This window comes from Orbicella faveolata, unplaced genomic scaffold, assembly GCF_042242905.1.
Source record: "Orbicella faveolata isolate gen_17 unplaced genomic scaffold, um_ofav_v1 contig_12, whole genome shotgun sequence".
Taxonomy (NCBI): Eukaryota; Metazoa; Cnidaria; class Anthozoa; order Scleractinia; family Merulinidae; genus Orbicella; species Orbicella faveolata.
Window position 1 is genome coordinate 29,040,756 of NW_028301539.1, and position 19,974 is coordinate 29,060,729.

The window sequence follows — 19,974 nt, forward strand, 5'->3', positions numbered from 1 at the left end:
GTAAAAACAATTAAAGAAGGAGAAAACGGTTTGTTTATCTACTTGTATTTTTATTCTCAAGGATGTCTTTTATCTCTTGGTAAATATATATGGGTTATTGACCAAGTGTGAGGTCAAGATGGTTGGATATTGGCCAAGTTCATTTTTTGCAAGTTTATGGACCGAGACGGAGTTGAGGTCCATAAACTCGCAAAAAAAGAACGAGGCCAATATCCAGCCATCTTGAACGAACAAGCTTGGTCAATAAAGGATTTATTATATGGCTTTTGGGGAAATTTTTCTCGCGGGACACGGCAGGTAGTCCCGAGCGGGCAAGATAGCTTCATCTTGCCCGCTTGGGTAGCCAATCACAGCGCAGGATTTGATTCATCTTGCCTGCTCGCAGAGCTAGCCATATAATAAGATGTAGTTCTCATCAGCTAAACTTTGCCACTAGAGATTCAGTCTGTTCTGTTTTGGTTTCATTGTCAGTTGAAATAGACTTTAAAAACCTAGGTCTTGATAAGATAGTCATACTCTTGCAGTTGTTTCTGATTGAATTTTGTTTTCTTTTAAATTTCCCTTTACTGAGGAACAGCTTTTAATTTACAAGGCTGTACATGTATGTTATTTTAAAACAGTCAGTGTAACTTAAAATATAATTGCATTTGTGTGATTTTGTGTTTAACAATAATGCTTTGAATTTCTGTTTTTGCAGTAATGGATGATCATCATGGGTTGGATGAGGGAAAACATGCACGAACCGAAGAAAGTCGTAATAGAGAAGGAACTAGGGATGGTGAGCATCAGCCCTTACCATGATATGTATCAGTTGCCATGCATTGATAACTTTTTTAGAGTTGTGTCTTGCCAAAATAATTCATTTTTTTGTTATCTGTACGTAATTGGGTCTTAACTGTAATGGCAGCACTTTCTCAAGAATTTTAGGGCTTATGTCCTCATATTATACTTCAATATCTGGTTAGCTTATGAGTTTTTTCTTGTACACTAAGTACTCCAGCAATACTAAGAAGAACATTGCAAACCAAATGTGTTAGAGGAAGCCAGCTTTTATGTATTAGAGAAAGCCAACTATTACGTGTTAGAGAAGGCCAACTATTTTTCAAAACACATCTTCTTTGCACCTGGATAAATTAGCCAGTTTCTAGTTTTTAATTCCTTTTCATCCCTGCTATGAAGGCTTAAAATTTAGCACAGGGAGTGTTTAGTAGATGGAGTTTCAAAATCTTAAGGAAGAAGTGATTGTACAGTACCACTTTAATGCACAGCTTATTATTCTTGTGTATCCATTAAACTAGTCAACAACCCATTGTCCCCAGTAGAACAAAATAATTTTGTTTTTAAAATTGATATAAAATAAAAGTCTCAACTTACCGGTAGTTTGGGAGGTTCTGTGGTATATTATAGGTTAAGGTATAGATGTATGGCAGTGATACAAGCAATTTTTGCTGCATGTTACACAGAAGATATTTGCATATCATATGTAGTTACTCAAGCATTTGTCGCAGTGCACATATTTTTTCTATTCTTTGTTGTGACTCTTATTTAAAACCCCAAAAGCTGTGAACAAGACAGCTTGTAGGAAGTTGAGCCTTCTGTGTTAGCAAATGACAACCTTAACTTAAATGACAAAACTGGTAAACCATACATGTACAATTGCCCCTACTGTATTCTACATGTATACTTACAGCCTGCAAAGCACTCACTTTCTTTCCTGCAATGGTTTGGGGCACAACAAACATAAATGAATTAAGAGAGGTTGAGGAGTCGAGGAGGCAGAGTAAAGAAAACTTTTGGATGCTGCAAAGCTCTTAGAATGAGCTTGACGGCTATTAATGCAGTGTTCGACACTAACTTTCTTGCTAATTTGCCCTTTGGGCAACTAGTTCTGTTTTTGTTGGTTCCCCGTGTGTCTTTTTAGTTGCCTACCTGGTAGACTTTTGTTGCCCATTAGCGCTTATGAGAAAATTTCAACTTGCAGAAATGCTCAACTTTTTTATAAACTTGCCTTCTTGTTTTGGTGTTGCAACAGTGATTCATTGGGTGATTAATCAGTCATAGAGCACAACCCTCACAAGATTTTAAACATCCACGAACTGTGCCCACACATTTTGATGAGACTCCACTTTTCTAACAAATAGACCCAGTGAAGCACTTTTACTAGTCAAATACAATGAACCAACTGTCATGAATGAAAACATAATTCATGCCCAGAAGCACATCATTATTATTAATATTATTGTTATTATTTTTGTTGTCATCGTTGTTGTTTTTATTGCTATTTTTATTTATTATTATTGTTATTATTAATAATTTTCTTTTTAACTATATATTAAGGAATGGCAAAAAGATGGCTCAGCCTGTACCTGTAGTGCCTATTTTGTATTTGTAATCATAGATTAATAAAACTGCTTCTCTTCCTCACCAGAGATCAGTCGGGGAGTAGCTTACAATCCTGACAACAGTGCCCCATTTCTTTTTGAGTGACACCAGTAAAACTTATAGCCAAAATGTTGCCGTACCGTACAATTTGTGTGGAAAGACTTTGACACAAAAGTTATTTCCAAATACTGTTGCAAAATGCATCTTTGAAAATTCAATGAGGTTATCAAGCATTTTATAGTATTTTAAGAACTAGGGATTAATGCTTTTTATGGTTCGCAAGATCACTAATCGACTAGCCACTTTTATTTAGCAAGCTTTGGGGCAAGCTTCTCACAAAATTTGGGTTCATGGCTTGTTTTGGAAATGAGAGTCAATTGTAGAAACTTTCAGTGAATGTTAGAGTTGAGTTTACATGTCTTTGACCTTTAAGTTAATACTTCTGAACTTCTGCTCAAATGATTTCCCCAAAACTTGGGCATGGTTTGTATAAGTCAGAATAAGCTGGTTCCAGAAATTGAGTAAAAGTATACCAGCAAAATTTTTTTTACTGGTAGTGTTGTTGTCCAAAAAATGGGGTCCAGTCAAACACCAGTAAGAATAAAAATATTTTCCCCAGTAAATAGAATTAAGTAACATTATCACCGAGTGAAACACAAAATATTTCCCAAAATTTCTTAGCCAACACATCAAAGCCCCAAAATTTATGTTGCAAACTTTGACATGGGGTAGTGTGCCCACAATAACTGCAGCACCACCTTAAGTAATGATGAAATGGAATCAATAGAATAACCATGATAAGAATGGTGTTATCCTTTTGATACAATATTAATAACAAACAGTGGGGCTTGACTTTTCAAAATTACAGAAAAACTCAAATTGCATCTAGGGCCACCAGATCACAGTTTTCAAGCAACATACATTTAAATAGAAAGGAATTGTTAGCCAAATTAACTTTAACTAAAAATAACAGGCACTTTTTAAAAATAAAGTGGTTTGCTATTAAACAGTTAAAAAACAGTTCCTTTATATTGCTATATGTAGAAACATAAAAAATGAAAAGGGTTTGTCAAACACAACTCGATACATCACCACCACCCACATAAATTATGATACTCTCCCATGTAGATGTGGAAGGAAAACACCTTGTTTTCACTCTAAGAGGAACTGGAGTTTGCAAGCCCTGACAGTTGTTCAGATTGGTTTCTTTGGAGTTAATGACAATAAATTGATCAACACCAAATTAATTAAGAGAGCACTCGACAACCAAATTGATGGCATTTTGTTGGGTTCTTCATTAGGCCGTTGTTGTTGTTTTTTTTTATCATGACAGAACTCAAAAATGATATTGTTCGTAAAATGCTTGACAGTGGCCTTATAAATGAGTAGTTTTATGGACGTTATTTTGAAGATATGCTGTTGATGGACAAACCAAATAAATCTGACATGTTTTACAGTCAATAAATTTGAAGATGGTTTGATCCATTTCCTGGACATTTCTCTGAAAAGAACATCCATTGACATTTATAGGAATCACACAAACACTGGACAGAATGTCTTGTTTTCTAGTCAAGTACGTTGACTTGCCAAAATTACTTGGGTTAGGCCTTGTTGCACCAGGCTTCTCGTATATGTGAAATAGACTCTCTCAGTCAGAAACAAAGAACAATGGTGAAAACGTTCTGTTAGGGAATGGCTTTCCTAAATCTGTGGCTTCTAATCTTGTCAGGTGTTTCAGACACAGTGGCTCGGAACCTAGAACATCTTATCCCAATAACAACAAGACTATGAGTTTTAAGGATTTTAAATTCTAATGTGGGGTTTAGGACTGGCACTAGTTTTGCTAGGCTAATGATGTAATTTTGAAAGCAGATGGGAGCTCCTCTGGGGGCCTGTCCAGGAATCCCCATCAATGTCCCAGACCAAAAATGGCATGTGCTTTTAACTATTACTTCATCTCATGCAGGAAGGAAGTGATGTCTGAACAGTTTTCATTGAAGTGCCTTGAAACCAGAACCAGAGTATTAACAATATTACAAACAACGCAACAAAGAAAGTACAGGATGCAAAACAGAGCACAGTGATGCAAACCCAAATGCAAGTTAATTTTGAAACCAAATTGAAAATTGCTATGTAGAGTGAGACGGGTAACTGCAATCACAACTGGTGGTTTGCTATTTGCGTGAAAAATTAGCAGACATTAAGTTCAAGGAAGTGAGTTTATAGAGAAGTCCATTTGCATCATATTAATCAAAAACTGGTTTTCTTAGTTAGGTATAGAAATACAGTATGTTAATAAGTAGTTTCTTAGAAATCGATTTTGAAATAAAAACTAGCGCTAAAAAGTCACGACGTTTCGACCTCTACGAGGTCATTTTCAAGTGAGTAAATTTTCTACAATAGCATATAGCCATAAATATGTTAAAAACAACTTATAATAGATAAAAATGTGGCGAACGCTAAAATGTGATAAAATATGTGAAAAAGTGTTAAAAATATACAATGGAAAAATAAAATAATCTTAGCAAGAATTGCTCTAAACAAATAATTGGGCGCGAATTGAATCGCACTGTTTGTTTAGCATTGGTTTCAGTTCTTTGATAAAAAAAACATTTCAAAAATAAGGTAGCCAAATTTGTTCTGACACTGTCTTAAGATTCGAAAACTCTGTGCGATGTCTTCTGGCTCCATATCGTGCTGCTCTCTGAGGTGGTTTCCGATTGCCGATCCTTTGTGTTCTTCAATTCGTTGGTGTAGGTGTCGGCACGTGTAACCGACATAGCCTGCATCACACAGGCCACACTGAAATGAATACACCACGCATTGTTGACTAACAAGAGGCTGCTTGTCTTCCCTGACCTTAATTTCATCCTTGATCTTTCTACTTGTGTAAACTGGGTTAATATCTGCGTTGATCTTCCGACTGAGGTCAGCCAGCTGTTTACGTACTACGTTTGCAGATTTCTGGCCCTTGTAGGGCAACACGATTCTGACTGGGGCTTCTCTTTTATCAGCCACTCGAGTATGTGAATCCTCGGACACTTTTGATTCAATAAATCTGCGAATGATTGACTGCACAAGGTCGTCAGGATAGCACAGTCGGGAAAATATCTCTTTAAGGCGTTCACATTCCTCGTGAAAAAACTTCCACTTTCAAAATACAGTATGAATATTTATAATTTGAATTATAATAATATTACTGTTGTACTTTAGATTGTAATTCCAATGCTCTTTTTAAAAACTGATTTCAGTTTCATTAGGTAGGTTGGTGCTTTGGGCCCAAAACAGCAGCCTGAAAACGGTCCTTGTAAGTTGACAAGCCCTTGAATAGCCAGGAAGTTTCAAAAAATGGGCCCTGAAGAGGCAAAGGGCCGACTTCAGACACAACTTAAAGCGAGTTTCAATTAGTCCAGCAAATTTATTTCACTTTCCGTAGGAGGAAGGTAAATTCCTAAAGATAAACATGAAACGAATTACTACAAATAACTAACTGAAGACGGCAGAAAACTAAGAGGAAAACACAAACAGACGATAAACTAAACGGCTTACCAAAATGCTGGCAACGGGGTTCAGGGAACCAAGAAGATACAAGTGTACCGGACGATAAACTAGCACTAAACGAACATGAAAGGATAACACAAATATATACGCAACGAAATTTACATACGACGCGAGAAAAAAAGGATGCAGAATGTGAAAAAATACATTAACATACGGAACAAAAAAGGACACAAAGAAAACACGAAATAGCCGTAACAGGCCCCTTCACAGAAAGTTTCAGTTTTCCACAATATTGTTGTGTCTATTAAATCCATCTCCATATTTTTAATAGCCTGGCCAAACCATACCTGGAGGCATTAGATGATATGATCGATGAGGAGGAGGAGGAGTTAGAAGAAGACAAAGAAGAAGAAGAAGGACAAGAGGATCAAGAAGAACAAGTGGAAGGGCAAGAAGAACAAGACAATGATGATGAACACCTCTACAGAAAGTTAATAGAGGATGAGTTTAGTGACAGTGATAAAATCAGTATTTATTTCGTAGATTTTTTAAATTTTTATCAGGATTTCTTTAACAGATGTATTAATAAGTAATAATTAAGTAAATAGAGGATGAGTCTGAAATTGTTTTGATTGTTCTACATTTACATCAGCTTATTCAAATTAGCCCAAGCTCAAAGGCTGAAGAAAATATGTCATTACTTTTTGTTTACTAAATGAACCACAAATCACTGTGTTGCCTGTGACTAGTTTGTTGGATCTAGATTTAAGGGACAAAAGAGTGACAGAACTTTTCATCTTTGTAATAAGAACCCAGCCACAGTCGTGCCTGACTAACTGTTTCCACCTTCCTTGGTTTAAATAAGCTAATTAAAATGCATGAATGGTGAAAATATCAAGCATCATGTAACCTGTTGATCAGTCGACAACTCCACCTTTCACATTTCTTTTCATAATTTGGATTTGCCAGATTTGAATGGAAGCCACAGGAAAGTTGTTGAAAACATGTCAAAAAATGATGAAAAAAAATTAGTTTGGTGGTCTGTGTTAGAAGTACACCACTGTAAATGCAATGATAAGTATTATATTAGTATGTCCAAAAGGCATTTATCTGTCAAAAATAGAATTTCTCAAACTAATTCTAACTTTGGTTATTTTGCCTTTGTAACAATACAAATCTCAAGATTATAGTGGTTTTACAACACAGGCTAAAAACATGCCCTAAAATATAATTTTCGAAAATGTTTGGATAAAGCAACGGTTTGTATCATACGTGAGCATTGCAGATAATTCAAGCCAATTAATTCAAGGTCACAAGTCAGATTGTTTTGGTTCGCCCGTGTCTAGAAAAATCTATAAGATTCCAGTTGATAGTGATAATGGTAATTATACCTGCTCATGAAAACACCAGTTGTATAAATTCCAGTCTAGCCACAAATAAATAAAAAAAGATTTCTAATCTTCTTTGTCATAACTGAATTATGTTATTGAACTAGTATGAGGTCCGTGTTGGTAAAACATTGGTCGAGTTCTTCGCCTTGCAATGTTACGGCGAGATCCATAGACTTGTTAAAAAAAGAAATACCCATATCAGTATCCGACTTAAGTTTCATTCCATGTTCAATGCTAAATTCCTGAGGGGTGTGCCTACAAACGAGGACTAACAATAGAGCTATAAATCAATGAACATAATAAATCCCTCTAAGATTCTCTAACCGAAACAAGTGATAGGTTGAGGTATCACTGAATTCCTAATTTTCAACCTTCTGCTCTCATTTCATCGTCTCTCCCGGTTAATAACACGTACCCGTTGTAGCTAGTTCCAGCCGATCCCAGAAATGCAAATCTCATTAACAGTCAGTGCTCTCTCTGATAACCATAACAAGTACTTTTAAGGGTATCAAGTCTTATATCGGAGGTTCGGTGATATTTCTTTCTAAAAGCAAAAACTGAAATAGTGTTTAACATAACCTTGCTCAGCACGTTTGCGAAAATCTATTGGTTCCTTTCAGAGGTTTCTTTAAGAGCACTCGGCTAACCTCCAGGTACGATTTCCGTACAGTGCCATACATTAATTATGTATGCAACTATCTCAAACTATCACATTATACTCAAACAGCAATCGTGAAAAGAACGAGTCAGTCAAAAAATTGCATGCATAATTAATGTAAGGGGTGGTGCGAAAATCTTGCCAACCTCCCTGTCAAAATAAGAGAGCCCCTCTGCCAGTTTTGTCCACATAGTATAATTTCTACTGACAGAATCGCTATGATTACGATGACGACCACAAAGCGCTTTGTGGTGTATTGAATAGGCCACAAAGCGCTTTGTGGTGTTTTGAATAGGCCACAAAGCGCTTTGCGGTGTTTTGAATAGGCCATAAAGCGCTTTGTGGTGTGAAAAATTGGAAAAACCAAATTATTTCAGAAAATAGCTGTGAGATATTTGCGAGTCAACGAGCCATCCAGTTTTCAATGTTAAATCCCAAAATAAAACACCACATAGCGCTTTGTGGTGTTTTGAATAGGCCACAAAGCGCTCTGTGGTGTTTTGAGTAGGCCACAAAGCGCTCCGTGGTGTTTTCAATAGGCCACAAAGTGCTCTGTGGTTTTTTGACTACTACTGCTGTTTTGTAAAGCAAAGCGAACTAGGAACAGTTAGAAAGCACTCCGGCCATAAAAATCTACTCGACAAGAAAATTTCTGTAATAAATGTTCGATGCTACAGGAGACGGCTTACCCAAAAAGGTTCAGTCAGCCTCAACAAACTTATACTGAGAAGAGGGCTTTCGCGAACCGGATTTCGTGTGAGTGACAAGATTGGGAATAGAGAAATATTGCGCAGATTGAGTGGTAGTTTTACAGCACCGAAACTAAAATTGGTTACACTGCTTCTCAGAAATTTTGTTTTGCCTCTGTAATATCATTAAACGATCTGAATAATTTGAGGATAATCAAAGCGCGGAGTTTAATATTGGCTGGCCGGGAACACGCAGTTCGCAAACCGGAGAGCAACCACTGTTTAAATCTTCGATCGAACTTTCATGTTGAATTTGAAACTGAAAATACACTAAGCGGTCAATTTCCGATAGAAATCTTGTGAGGTAAATGCTATTCTTGCAAATAGTCGCTGCATATTTACGTTCAGAGTCACTCTGGTTCAAAGTAAAGACATACAAAGTCAAATACTGCTTCCGAACGCTACCCCTCCAAAAATCAATTTTGCTCGAAGACCGAACCGCAACGGAGTTTAGTTACCAGTCTTATGCTGCGTGTTATTAGATAGAACGCATGATATGATTGGCTCCGTATATCACATTACGTCAGAGGACATGTCTGCTACATAGGACATAACTGCAACGGTACATGCGTCACACTTCATCGGAGTTCATCGGAGTTTATCAGAGTTCATCGGGGCGCATCGGAGTTGAAGTGGCGCAGCTTTCGTTCCCAGGCTTCTATCTTCTCTTTGTGTATTACAGGGAATATGGGAAGTTTCTTTAAGGAAGAGAGGAGAGGGGATTTGGAAGATCAGTCCAGAGTGCATCGGGGGCGGGGAGCGGGGGGGCTGGGGGAGGAAAGGAGGTGGCCGAGTTTACCCGACAAATGGAAAGCACCCTTGCAGTTCTTCCAAGCTCATCACAATGTTTGTGTCTGGCTGAATTGGACCCTTTTTTTTTTTTTTTTTCACCATTAGGCAACTAACACGCGCTAAAAATAGGGTTTCAACTTCTTACTGGTTGTGCTGAACACTAATCCTCCGATGAAATCAAAGCCCGCGGAAGCCCGCGCTCTATAATGACAATTTAGATCACGCACTACCTTGAAAACTGTTTACAGATGTAACGATATCAGTGCTGAAGGAATTCTTTTTAACGGCCGGGGAACAAGTGAGCGAGAAATGGGGAGTTTATCGAACACGACTAGTACACTGTAGTGTGAACACCAAGTATCTGCATACTTCAGCAATGACGTGTCCCCTAGTCAGTCCTAAATCACACCCATGCTTTTTTCCTCCTACAAATGCTTGTTAGGTAAGTATTAAAGAAAGCCTGCTCGTTTCTTTAATCCTCTCTTAGCAGTAGCTGCTCACAGATAATTACCACTAAACACCAACAAAACAACAGCAACGTCTTTGCTTTACCAAGAGAATTAAATATATTTATTAGTCAATGTTAATTCTACCTAAAGATACTATGTTCGCATGGATGATACGGTTAAGACTTAATTATTTCCAGCCATGCGTATCATACCTTTGCCACTTTTTACAGTTTAAAAATTTTCTCAACTTCTCTTCACTTATCTTATACTTTTGCCGAGCCATCAATTTCTTATTCGTGTATTTCATTGGCGTTGACAAGCCTGGCATGTTGACACGGGGCAAATGTTAACGGCATCAGCTTTCAATTTACCATAACAAGTTTAACGTCGTAATTGCTAACTGTAACTAACGATCGGTAACTAACACCTCTGCATTTTCTTCATGTACGCAAGATTTCTGAATTTCGGCTTTTGACTTTGATGATTTGCTAAGCAATGGGGAACAATATGTTAAATGCAGTAATCATGTTTTTGACCGATTGGCGTCGGTACAGAACTGCTCTGTACTGCAACTGGTCTCCGTCCAGCGTTTTCTCTTTACAATACACTTTTAGTTATATTAATTTTTTCTAATTCTTCAAGCAGGGTCATTTTGCATAACAAATAAAAATATACAATAAAGTATTCGGCCCATATTTAACAAACGAGTGTGATGTCTGAAAACAAATATCTGGCAGAAGTAGAGTGGATTTTATAACAGTAAGTCGGTCACCCCGCAGAACCTGTTTGCTGGTGGACCGTTGAATAAAGGCGACGACATGAAAAAGGGGCTACTCAAATGGCAGGGGTGGGGGAGGGGTGGGGTGTGCTACTGAATGTGACTCCTTGCTCATCATACAGCTTCAGTTCATAGGTGATTCAACTAAAATAATGCTGGATGTGTAAATACGCTGGCATTATTAAATCATTTCTGATATCTTTTTGACCGGTTTGTTCATTTCGTGTTCCGATTGATTGGACCAATCAGGATCTCGATCCGAAGTGTGAGGCATGTCGACCCGTCAATATATTCGCCAGCGGTAAATCCATAGAAACTTATCCACTCCTCACACACTAACTCGTTTCAGATTCTCTTTGGTCCAATCTAAAGAAACCAACAGAACGTCGTCGTTCATAGTCTAACTTTGTCTCAGTAGCAATCGCTCTGCGCACCTCTCTATAACTAATATACAGATTTCTTTTTTTGCATATATTTAACAGTTTTGATTAAATCAGTGCGCTGCTTCAGTTTTCACCACAAATGAGGTTAACAGCTCTTTTCAGCTCGCTGTTGCCGCACCCGCCATCACCTTCATCTTCGTCACCATCATCCTCATCCTCACCCTCACTGCACTCACAGTCACTATCATCATCTCCACTACAACTGTTACTTTTCTTGAATTGCAGAATGAAATGGCGGTCCTTTCGTCCAGTTAGTATTTCAAATGCTTCTAAGTTGATGGTGTTAGTTGCACCAACGCCAAGGCCTATAACTTTGGCTTCATACAGCTAAAAAATATAAAATATATTATTAAAAACTGGAACAATGGATGATGCAATTTAAGAGTTTTCATTGAGTTAGCCATCATAGTATATGCGCAATTATACTATACTCTACAAATTCTACGCGTAAACGAATAATTATTATGGAGGTTTTTATTGTTATTTTATTTTAGTTTTCTATATTTGCGGGGTGTTTTTAATGAAACGATTACACTAGTCGCGATTGCTTGATATGAGATGAACAAGAGTATAAATAAACGTTCTGTGAAAGGGGAACTTTGGGAAAAAATCACGCCGGAGAACCGATATACTTAGACAGCGTCCACTACGCCGGGGAAATTAAAAAGCAGCTTTATTTCTACGGTTAGGCCTATGCTACCGTTCGCACTAATCCGTCACGAAAACGGAACTTTTCGAAAACGCTCTTCGAACCGGACAGAAGGAATTTGAAGCCTGCTTTTCGATTTCGTGTGATCGGAAAATATTTTCAAAACGGAGCTTTTCGAAAACGATGACATCACGATAAGATTTCATGTGATCTCGTCCGAGTTTTCTTCAAACACAAATCCAAAATGATCGGTGATTGTTGTGTTTTTCGATTCCTCAGGCGTAGTGTGAACGAAAAACATCAGTTGATGTGTTTTAAGAGTGAAACTTCCGTTTTCCAATTTCTCCGGCATAATGTGGACGGGGCCTTAGAAATATTGAGCTGAATAATTACTTGTTTATTCTACTGACCGTTCTCAACTCCTCTGCAGGTATCCTTAGAGACTCAGATCCACCATAATTTTCACCGTCAGTTAAAAACGCGACCACCCGAGATACATCTCGGGATGTAGTGTTGAGGAACTCCTTGACTTGTACAATGGCCCCGTCGATTGTTGTAGCTCCAGCTGATAATATTAAGCTGTTGATTTGCTTTTGGACTAAATTCTTATGCCTTGTCTTGCCATCAGCAAAACTTGATACTAGGCTGTTCGTGTTATGGTCAAATCCAAATATGATGAAACGAGCACCGTAGGTCGCGGAAACCCTGAAAGCATCCACAACAGTCCTGAGAAATGCCACCTGTTTGTTGAAATCACTCCTACTTGTACTACCAGACACGTCTACAGCAACTACGATATCCAGTTGCTTTGAACATACTATAGAGAGACCAAAACATATAAATGAGTTATTACATACAATGCTTTCAACATTTCCAAGAGTTCACATTTCAAAATTAACGAAGAACGCCCAAATTTTGATGTTCAAATTTTAAAACAAAACCTTTAATTATACCGGAATGGCAACACACTAGGGAACCGTAAACAGACTAAAGAGTACCAATTGGTTTTTGACTGAAGGTTTGGATCATAAACTCTCGGTTCCTAATTGGATATTCCTTAGGTTTCCACTGTCTGAAAAAGTATTTTTAAGAATGGAACGCTCGGGTTCCACCCAACGCCGGAGAAATGTGAAAACGGTGTTTTCACTCTGAAAACCGTCAAATGTTTTCCGTCCACACTCGCTGGAGAAATTTCAAAACGGTGTTTTCACTCTGAAAGCACATCAAATGTTTTCCGTTCACAGTACGCCAGAGAAATTTGAAAACGCAACAATGGCGGGTCATTTTGGACTTATTTTTAAAAAAATTCCAAGACAGGGAAATCACATGATTACCGTGACTCTATCGTTTTCGAAAAGCTGCGTTTTCAAACTGCCTTAAATCCACATGAAAACGTAAAGCCGGCGTTTTCAAATTCCTCCAGTTTGAAGAGCGTTCTCGAAAAGCTCCGTCTTCGTGACGGATTAGTGTGGGTGGTAGGGTTTGCCTTTAACTGTAGAAAAAAAGCTGCGTTTTCAAATTCCTTTGGCTTAGTGTGGACGGGTCCTGGGAATCTGGATCTACATGGATTCGGATAATGATACGCGGGAGTAACTCCTCCACTGAACTATATTACTGGAACCAAACATGTCTAGTGAATTTCGAGACAATCCTTTCCAACTCGGATTGATCTCTATCTCGATTAGAATTTTTTTTTTTCCAACGAGCACTGATAACATTCGGAAACATCCGGCTAATCATCTGAATCAAACAAGGAAAAAGAGAGACCCCAAGAAATAATTAATTAATTGCATGCCGATCTAGCCTGGTTCTAGTTCGGAGAACGACGGCACATGAGAACAGCTTTTAACTTTCTGGTATCAAAACACAATTTATATTGTTCAATTCAGTATTTTTTGCTTGTCTTGGATGAACATCACATCTGATGCAAAGATTGTAGAATAGGCTAACATAAAATTAAACAGTTAAATCCACTTCTTTTTGAGGACAGAGTGTTTTTCCTTGCTATGGTGCTTTTTAAGTAGATAATGTAAAAAGAAAATCAACTGAGTATCCGAAGTCCATAATTAGGTACACAAACATGCCATAAAGATCTTGACGTGAATGTTATTCTCATGTTACTTGATTACCCCTTAGAGATGTTAGAAACTGCAGATCTTATGACATAAAACTGTTGCTGGTAACAAGGACAGTTAAAAAGCAACTTAACACTCCATTTTCATGACATCATAGGTCTCCAGACGCAAATCCTGTCTCAAAAAAGACACTGTTTCTAAAACTGATGCACTAAAGTTTCGCAAAGTAGTTTGATGTAACCACTCTTAATATAACGCAGCAGATATATGTGTCTCTGTTGACGTCATTGCTGTAAGGGTTAGAGTGCATTTAGTGTCAGTATAATACTGATGTTTGATGGTGTCGTACGTGCAGGAATGCCGTGAAATTGCGCAAGAACTCTCAGAATTTTAACAATATCAGCCAAGACACACTTAAAACAAGTGAGCGACAACTTGGGTCAAATTGTTCAACGATGAAGATTCCCTTTTCGCTCCCTGAGCTCGATTACGGGTGACTTACGGGTGGCATGCTAAATAAGAAACTATACAAAAGTCACTCTGAAACAAATTTCTCGCTTCCGCACATAACATACCTAATCAAATCGTATTTACCATTTTCCCACACTTAGCTAATATAATGTTCTAACCTTTCAACAAGTGACAAATAAGGGAAATTATGACTTTTGTGTTGATGAACTCGCTCCGGATGACTTCAGGTTCTTAATCAAATATTCTTAATGGCAATAATATTATGCCTTAGTTTTAAACAGCACGCTTAAGAACAGCTGACGTAGTTCACTGCCCTTCTTCAAAGAAATAGAAAAAGCGAAAAAAAATAAATAAACAGCTTATTCCGTCGTTGTGCTTTTAACAATGATTCAGGATTAGGCGTATAAAATAACAGTGCGATATCAATAGCTATAGTGTACATTACATTCTTAATGACTTTTTAAACGATAAAGAAAAGCACTTACACAATGGCCGCAGGTTATTTCATGTTTATTCATAAAAGCGTTCTTGAAGCATGAATTTCGCACAGATATAAGAGTAGGTATTAGCCCGGCCGTTTAAATAAGAACAATTTCTTGCGTAGGATGAAAATTATCGACTTTTAATGTATTTATTGCTTTTTAATGAAGAAATAATCACAGCGTTTCAGCCTGATCGGGAAACAATCGATGATGATGCGGCAATGGCGACTATGCACATGAAAGAAACTTATAATAACTTATATATTTGCTTTAAGTGTTGCTACAACAAAATACTGACTCTTCCTCTTAGTTTCAGCAGTAATTGCTTCTAATTGTCGTTTTTGTTTCCCACTAAACGAAACAATTTTACTTTGATTGGTTTAAATTAGTTAATTGGTCAAAAATCGACAAATGTCATCGGAGTTCTATTCACGTGAAACCTTTTATATGTTTGCCTTTTCAGTGACTCAATTCTTAGTCCATTTCAATCGTTTTAGTAATTATCTGATTGAAGTCGATGATACAATCTTCGAACAATTCTCAGCAGAGTATACATATTAGTTTATTAGGGCTTTTTTCTCCTCATTGTATGCCTTCGATCATTGTTTTTGAGGTTCTGGCAGTTCCGATAAGTATTCCACCGTATTTGTGGTTAAACATACCACTTCTGTTAATGATTTCATGCTGGAGTCCCCGACTTGTGGTAATTCTAAATCGAGCTTCCTACCTCCCGGACCTTATTGTCAACCTCGCTGGTGACAGGAAACAATGAGTTATATCGGAGAGAAAGAAATTGTACCAGCTCATACGGACTTCCCGGTGTAACTAACTAAAAAATTCAGCGGTTTGTGCTGCGCAATTCAACAGTTTTGAAAAACGGGAAGTTGAAACAACTGTCGCCGCAGTAATGTTTTTGTAAAGTTAGGGCCAAGCTTTGTCGATCAATGAGCCGACAAAAAATCGCCTGATTTCCATGATTTCCGTGAAATGTTGATGCTCAGTTTGTAGACTACCATAAATGATCTGAAAAATAGCGTTTCTGATGAATTCCCGTTCAAAATAGACAATGTTGTTTTTGTTGGCAAGCCATTATATTGGCACATGCAGAAGTAGCTCGCAATACTGTTCTCAAACTTACATACTGAGCTCGCGTTGTCTCTATCGTTTAGGTTTAGCTTCTTCCCAAACGAAATAGAACAATAGTCATTTTGCCACATTTTTCTCAGTAGGGTGCCAATAGTTTGAGCGAATTCTTAAAAAAATGCACAATTACATCGAATTGATGGCAAAGACGTTTGAAACAAATAGCACTAGCTTGGAAAGATGACAATTTTCCATCAGTCAATACTGTGATTTCTAGAAGCTGCTTGCATTTAGTCACTCCACTTGTGTTTCAGTACCAGTATTCGAACTTATTTTTAAAGCATACCTTACTGAAAATAGAGCATCGTAGGAAGGCTTAAATTTATTTTAAGAGTCGAAATTGGCAATACGAGTGCTCTGTTCTTGTGTCACTCGAGCTCTATGCGATCAGTTCTGACTAATGGCTGACCTTCCGAAACGTGCAGCAGTCGGTTCGCGACAGTAACATCGAAACTGCTTTAAGTTCAAAGTTAAATTGAGTGTTTTTCACTCGCCCACAGACTAAGCAAATCAGTTTCTTTAGAAATTCTCTCAGTTCTACGATCTCTTCGTTATCATGTTTGAGTTGGCAAAAATCTTAGTTAAAACTTTGAGAAAAGCTCACATCCAGTCGATTTTAGCTACATTAATTCGTAACATATTAATCACAAAACAGAAAAAAGAACATTCAAACAAAATAAAACTTAAGTATATAGTAGTCACTCAATACATTTACTTACAGATGGCTGCTTCTCCGCCAAAGCACAAAACCACAAGCAAAAGCGCAGCGCCGATAACTGAAAAATCAAAATACAGAAAGAAGTTAAAAACTATTCTGAATATTAACACTTAAAAACGCGCGTATCTTTAGCTCATGAAACAGTACAAGCTATTTGCTCCATAGTTAAAAAAGATTCTTACTAGATTTCGCCATGCTATCACTCAGAGAGGTCAACTCGCATCTAATATCTACCAAAGATCGTTCGTGGAATAAATAAGATTCATTTTTGTTTTATATTTGGGCAGACTGACACCCACTTAGAATCTATCATATATTCATTCTGTCCAATTATTGGCTGGTATTTGATGCACCCGCCACCGCACCCTTCTACGTGCAATAAGTTATTAATAGTTCTTCAGACACGAATATTTCATGGGAAAGCCATCATATAAAAGATAAGTACAACCTTTAAATTTTGTGGTTTTCGATAGTCATATGGATTGGTTATTTAGTGTTGTGAAAAATTGCAAATTTGCTTTACGACTTACAGTTTTAATTTTTGACAGTCTTCGCTTTGGCTTCAAAAAACATTTCTAATGGGGGAGTTGTAGCAAGGCGTGGGAAAAAAATTATGGTCATGACCCTTCCTTAATTATATATATTTGCTATCGACGTTCATAATTTCACGTCCTGTTCTTTGTGTGTGTGCTATTTCTCATCAGTACTATTCAATCAGAGAGCTTTTTGCACAGTTAAACCGCATAATGTTGATGTGCTGATGTTGAATACAGAGTGTGGCGATTGAAACTTATGTATTCCGCTAACACAATTACAATCTCGATATTTACTTTTTGAAACTGAAATCCTGCATAAAAACAACCTGTAAGATCTCAGAACGGGATAATAAAATGTGCTAAGAAACGAATTGACGAATATGAACCATTGACAATATAAAAACCATCCAGGCAGCGTGAGTTTTTTAAAGTGCTTATTACTGTCTCATAAAGAAACTGAATGATACTTCTTCAGAACGAAAAATCTCGATGTTTCACAAAGCACTTCGTTTGTTGATCTACTACATAAAATCGAATGTTAGAGAAAAAATTGTGTCAAATAACTTTAGTCAAATACAGTGAAATCCCGCCGGATTTTTCGAACCTCCAAGGAAAACGAAAATTGGCTCGAATAATCGGAGAGTTCGAGAAATCGGGGATAAAATTACAGTGCCCGACTGAGGAGAGGGAACGACTTTTGGTTCGAGTTACCGGGAGTTTCGGAAAAAATGAGACTTCGAAAAATCGGGATTCCACTCGAGATGTACGACTCATCAGCACAGTCAGATGTTTTTCCCCTTCTTCGAAGGGTAGACGGAAAAACTATCATTAGATAATTATTGGTTTGTCAATCGTACTTGCGTTTTGATCGTTTTATTAAGTATTGTAAGCTTTGATTTCTGTTTAACAAGCATTAGAAATTGCTAACAATAGCTGACTTGAGATACTGATAACTGTTCCAGTAATTTGATTGATCTTAATTCGCAACTCTTTTGTAAAAGTTGATTAATTTTTCAATTCAGATATGCTGTTTGATAATTTAATTACGTAACCATTGTCATCTCCCATATGAAACTTTAAACGGCAGGCTCTGCTGAGTCATTTTACCGCAAATTTACATCTTTATTTGCCGCGAAATACTATATTTTCTTCATCCTCGACGCAGATTAGCTTCCGCCTCGGGTCTCGTGTCGCTCAGCTTGCAGAGCAACCACGGAACATCCATATAAACGGTCAGTCTGCAATATCGGCGACAGTGATGACGAAGTCTTCCTTTCTTCTTGTTGTTCCACTTCCTTACTAGGATTAGCGCCCACTGAATAGAGATGTACAGGTCGTGCCCTGTCCAGCACTAAAACACCAAAAAATGGAGTGATATGCATTGCCTTCCGTTCATTATTTGAAACGTTTCTGTTATGCACCGCTAGAACTCTTGTTCTAGATAAAATCTTGCCTCAACAATTCAGTCCGCGTGTAAACTTCTATTATTTCCTTTCACACGGAAAAAGTCACTTTTAACTGTTTAATGACCCAAAATTAAAGAATAATTTAAAAAATCATGTCTTGGTCGACCTGCGCAACGAAAAACGTTCTCTCTGACAATTGAGGAAACGGCTAAAGTGTTTGTTAACGGTAGAACTGTCTAGCATCAAGTACTGATCCAAAGTTTTGTTGATAAAACATAACCGACAATGATCCTCTCAGTGCCATCCGAGAAAGATACGTACAGCCGAATATAACACAATTCAGTTGTGCCCGCTAAACCAATATTACTAAAGACTGACGAACAGACACGGAATGCTGTGACTTCAGTTGCCCATTGCTCAATTGCTTGGTTTAATTGTCACCAAGAAGGTTTCCTTGCAAGCGAGCTTTGGTTTTTATTCAGAGAGTGTGAGAGTAGGTATATGTAAGCAATAGGAACAATAAATAAAACTTATTCAACTTTTCAGTTAGCTCTGATGTGTCGGAGCTCTCTTAATGTCAAAAGTATTCAATCCTCTTGAAGTATATTATGAGGAAAAGAATATTTCAAAAGATTGCATTACGTGAAGAAATTGAATTTCCTACAATATTGTTAGTTTTCCCTTCGGAAATCTTTTAAATTTCTGTTATACATGAATGTAAAAATAGTCCAAAATAGATTTTTAGTTTGAGAAACCGGGCTGTTGATCCGGAGCGTCATAACTTTTGTCACGTTTTTTTCAAAGAGGCATCGAAAATTTGAATGAAAATTAAATATATTTATATCTAATATTTTGATCTTTTGTGTGTTTAAACAACCACGCTCGATCAATTGTCTGTTAACAATATCTTTTGAGCATGGAGGTCTCTTCTCTTGTTTGTGGTCCATATTTGTTCAGAAATTGGTTTTGCGCAGAATGACGTCAACTTTCAATTGGAGACGACTCTCGCGACCCGGTGAAGTCGCCCCTGGAGAGAGATAGGAAGTTCCATAAAGCGAAAGTGGAGCAGGGCTTTGCGAAAGCTTTCGCAAGTTATCAACCTGTTTTGTCAAGTTTAGGCTGCTTATGGGAATTCTGCAGCCATTAAAAGGGAAAGATAACTTGTCTCAGTAACTCAGTACTATTTCTATTTTTTATTTCTTATATAATAAGGAAAGACACAGTGAACACAGCACTAAGCCGGCATGATTAAGGAAAGGACTCAGTTTATGCTATAGGTCATTTTAGGGCTAGTATTTCGGTCCAACGGAGTTTTTAACTATACAAAATGCGCGTTAATATATATTGGAAG

The 19,974-nt window shown here is 37.4% G+C and overlaps 1 protein-coding gene and 1 long non-coding RNA gene across 3 annotated transcripts; one reads left to right on the forward strand and one right to left on the reverse strand.

Moving 5' to 3' along the window:
• The first annotated feature begins 592 nt into the window (after window positions 1-592).
• On the forward strand, window positions 593-7,356 carry LOC149117452 (uncharacterized). Of its 2 annotated transcripts, none has more exons than XR_016205667.1 (2): window positions 593-778; window positions 6,215-7,356. It is a non-coding gene; the product is annotated as an uncharacterized LOC149117452 (long non-coding RNA). The 2 variants fall into 2 exon arrangements; XR_016205666.1 differs by lacking the exon at window positions 593-778 and adding an exon at window positions 785-5,825.
• Window positions 7,357-10,015: 2,659 nt separating this feature from the next.
• On the reverse strand, window positions 10,016-16,944 carry LOC110053405 (cuticlin-6-like). The gene is made up of 4 exons (XM_020759629.2): window positions 16,864-16,944; window positions 16,683-16,739; window positions 12,203-12,609; window positions 10,016-11,470 (listed from the first exon to the last, which is right to left on the reverse strand). Exons 1-4 carry the CDS (start codon window positions 16,874-16,876, stop codon window positions 11,207-11,209), a joined length of 741 nt encoding a protein of 246 aa, XP_020615288.1. The 5' UTR covers window positions 16,877-16,944; the 3' UTR covers window positions 10,016-11,206.
• Between the last annotated feature and the right edge of the window lie 3,030 nt (window positions 16,945-19,974).

Coding starts and splice junctions, on each gene's coding strand:
- LOC110053405 (XM_020759629.2), bottom strand. Junction 12,610..16,682: donor TGGCGGAGAAGCAGCCATCT/GTAAGTAAATGT, acceptor GTCTCTCTATAG/TATGTTCAAAGCAACTGGAT. Junction 11,471..12,202: donor CTGCAGAGGAGTTGAGAACG/GTCAGTAGAATA, acceptor TATATTTTTTAG/CTGTATGAAGCCAAAGTTAT.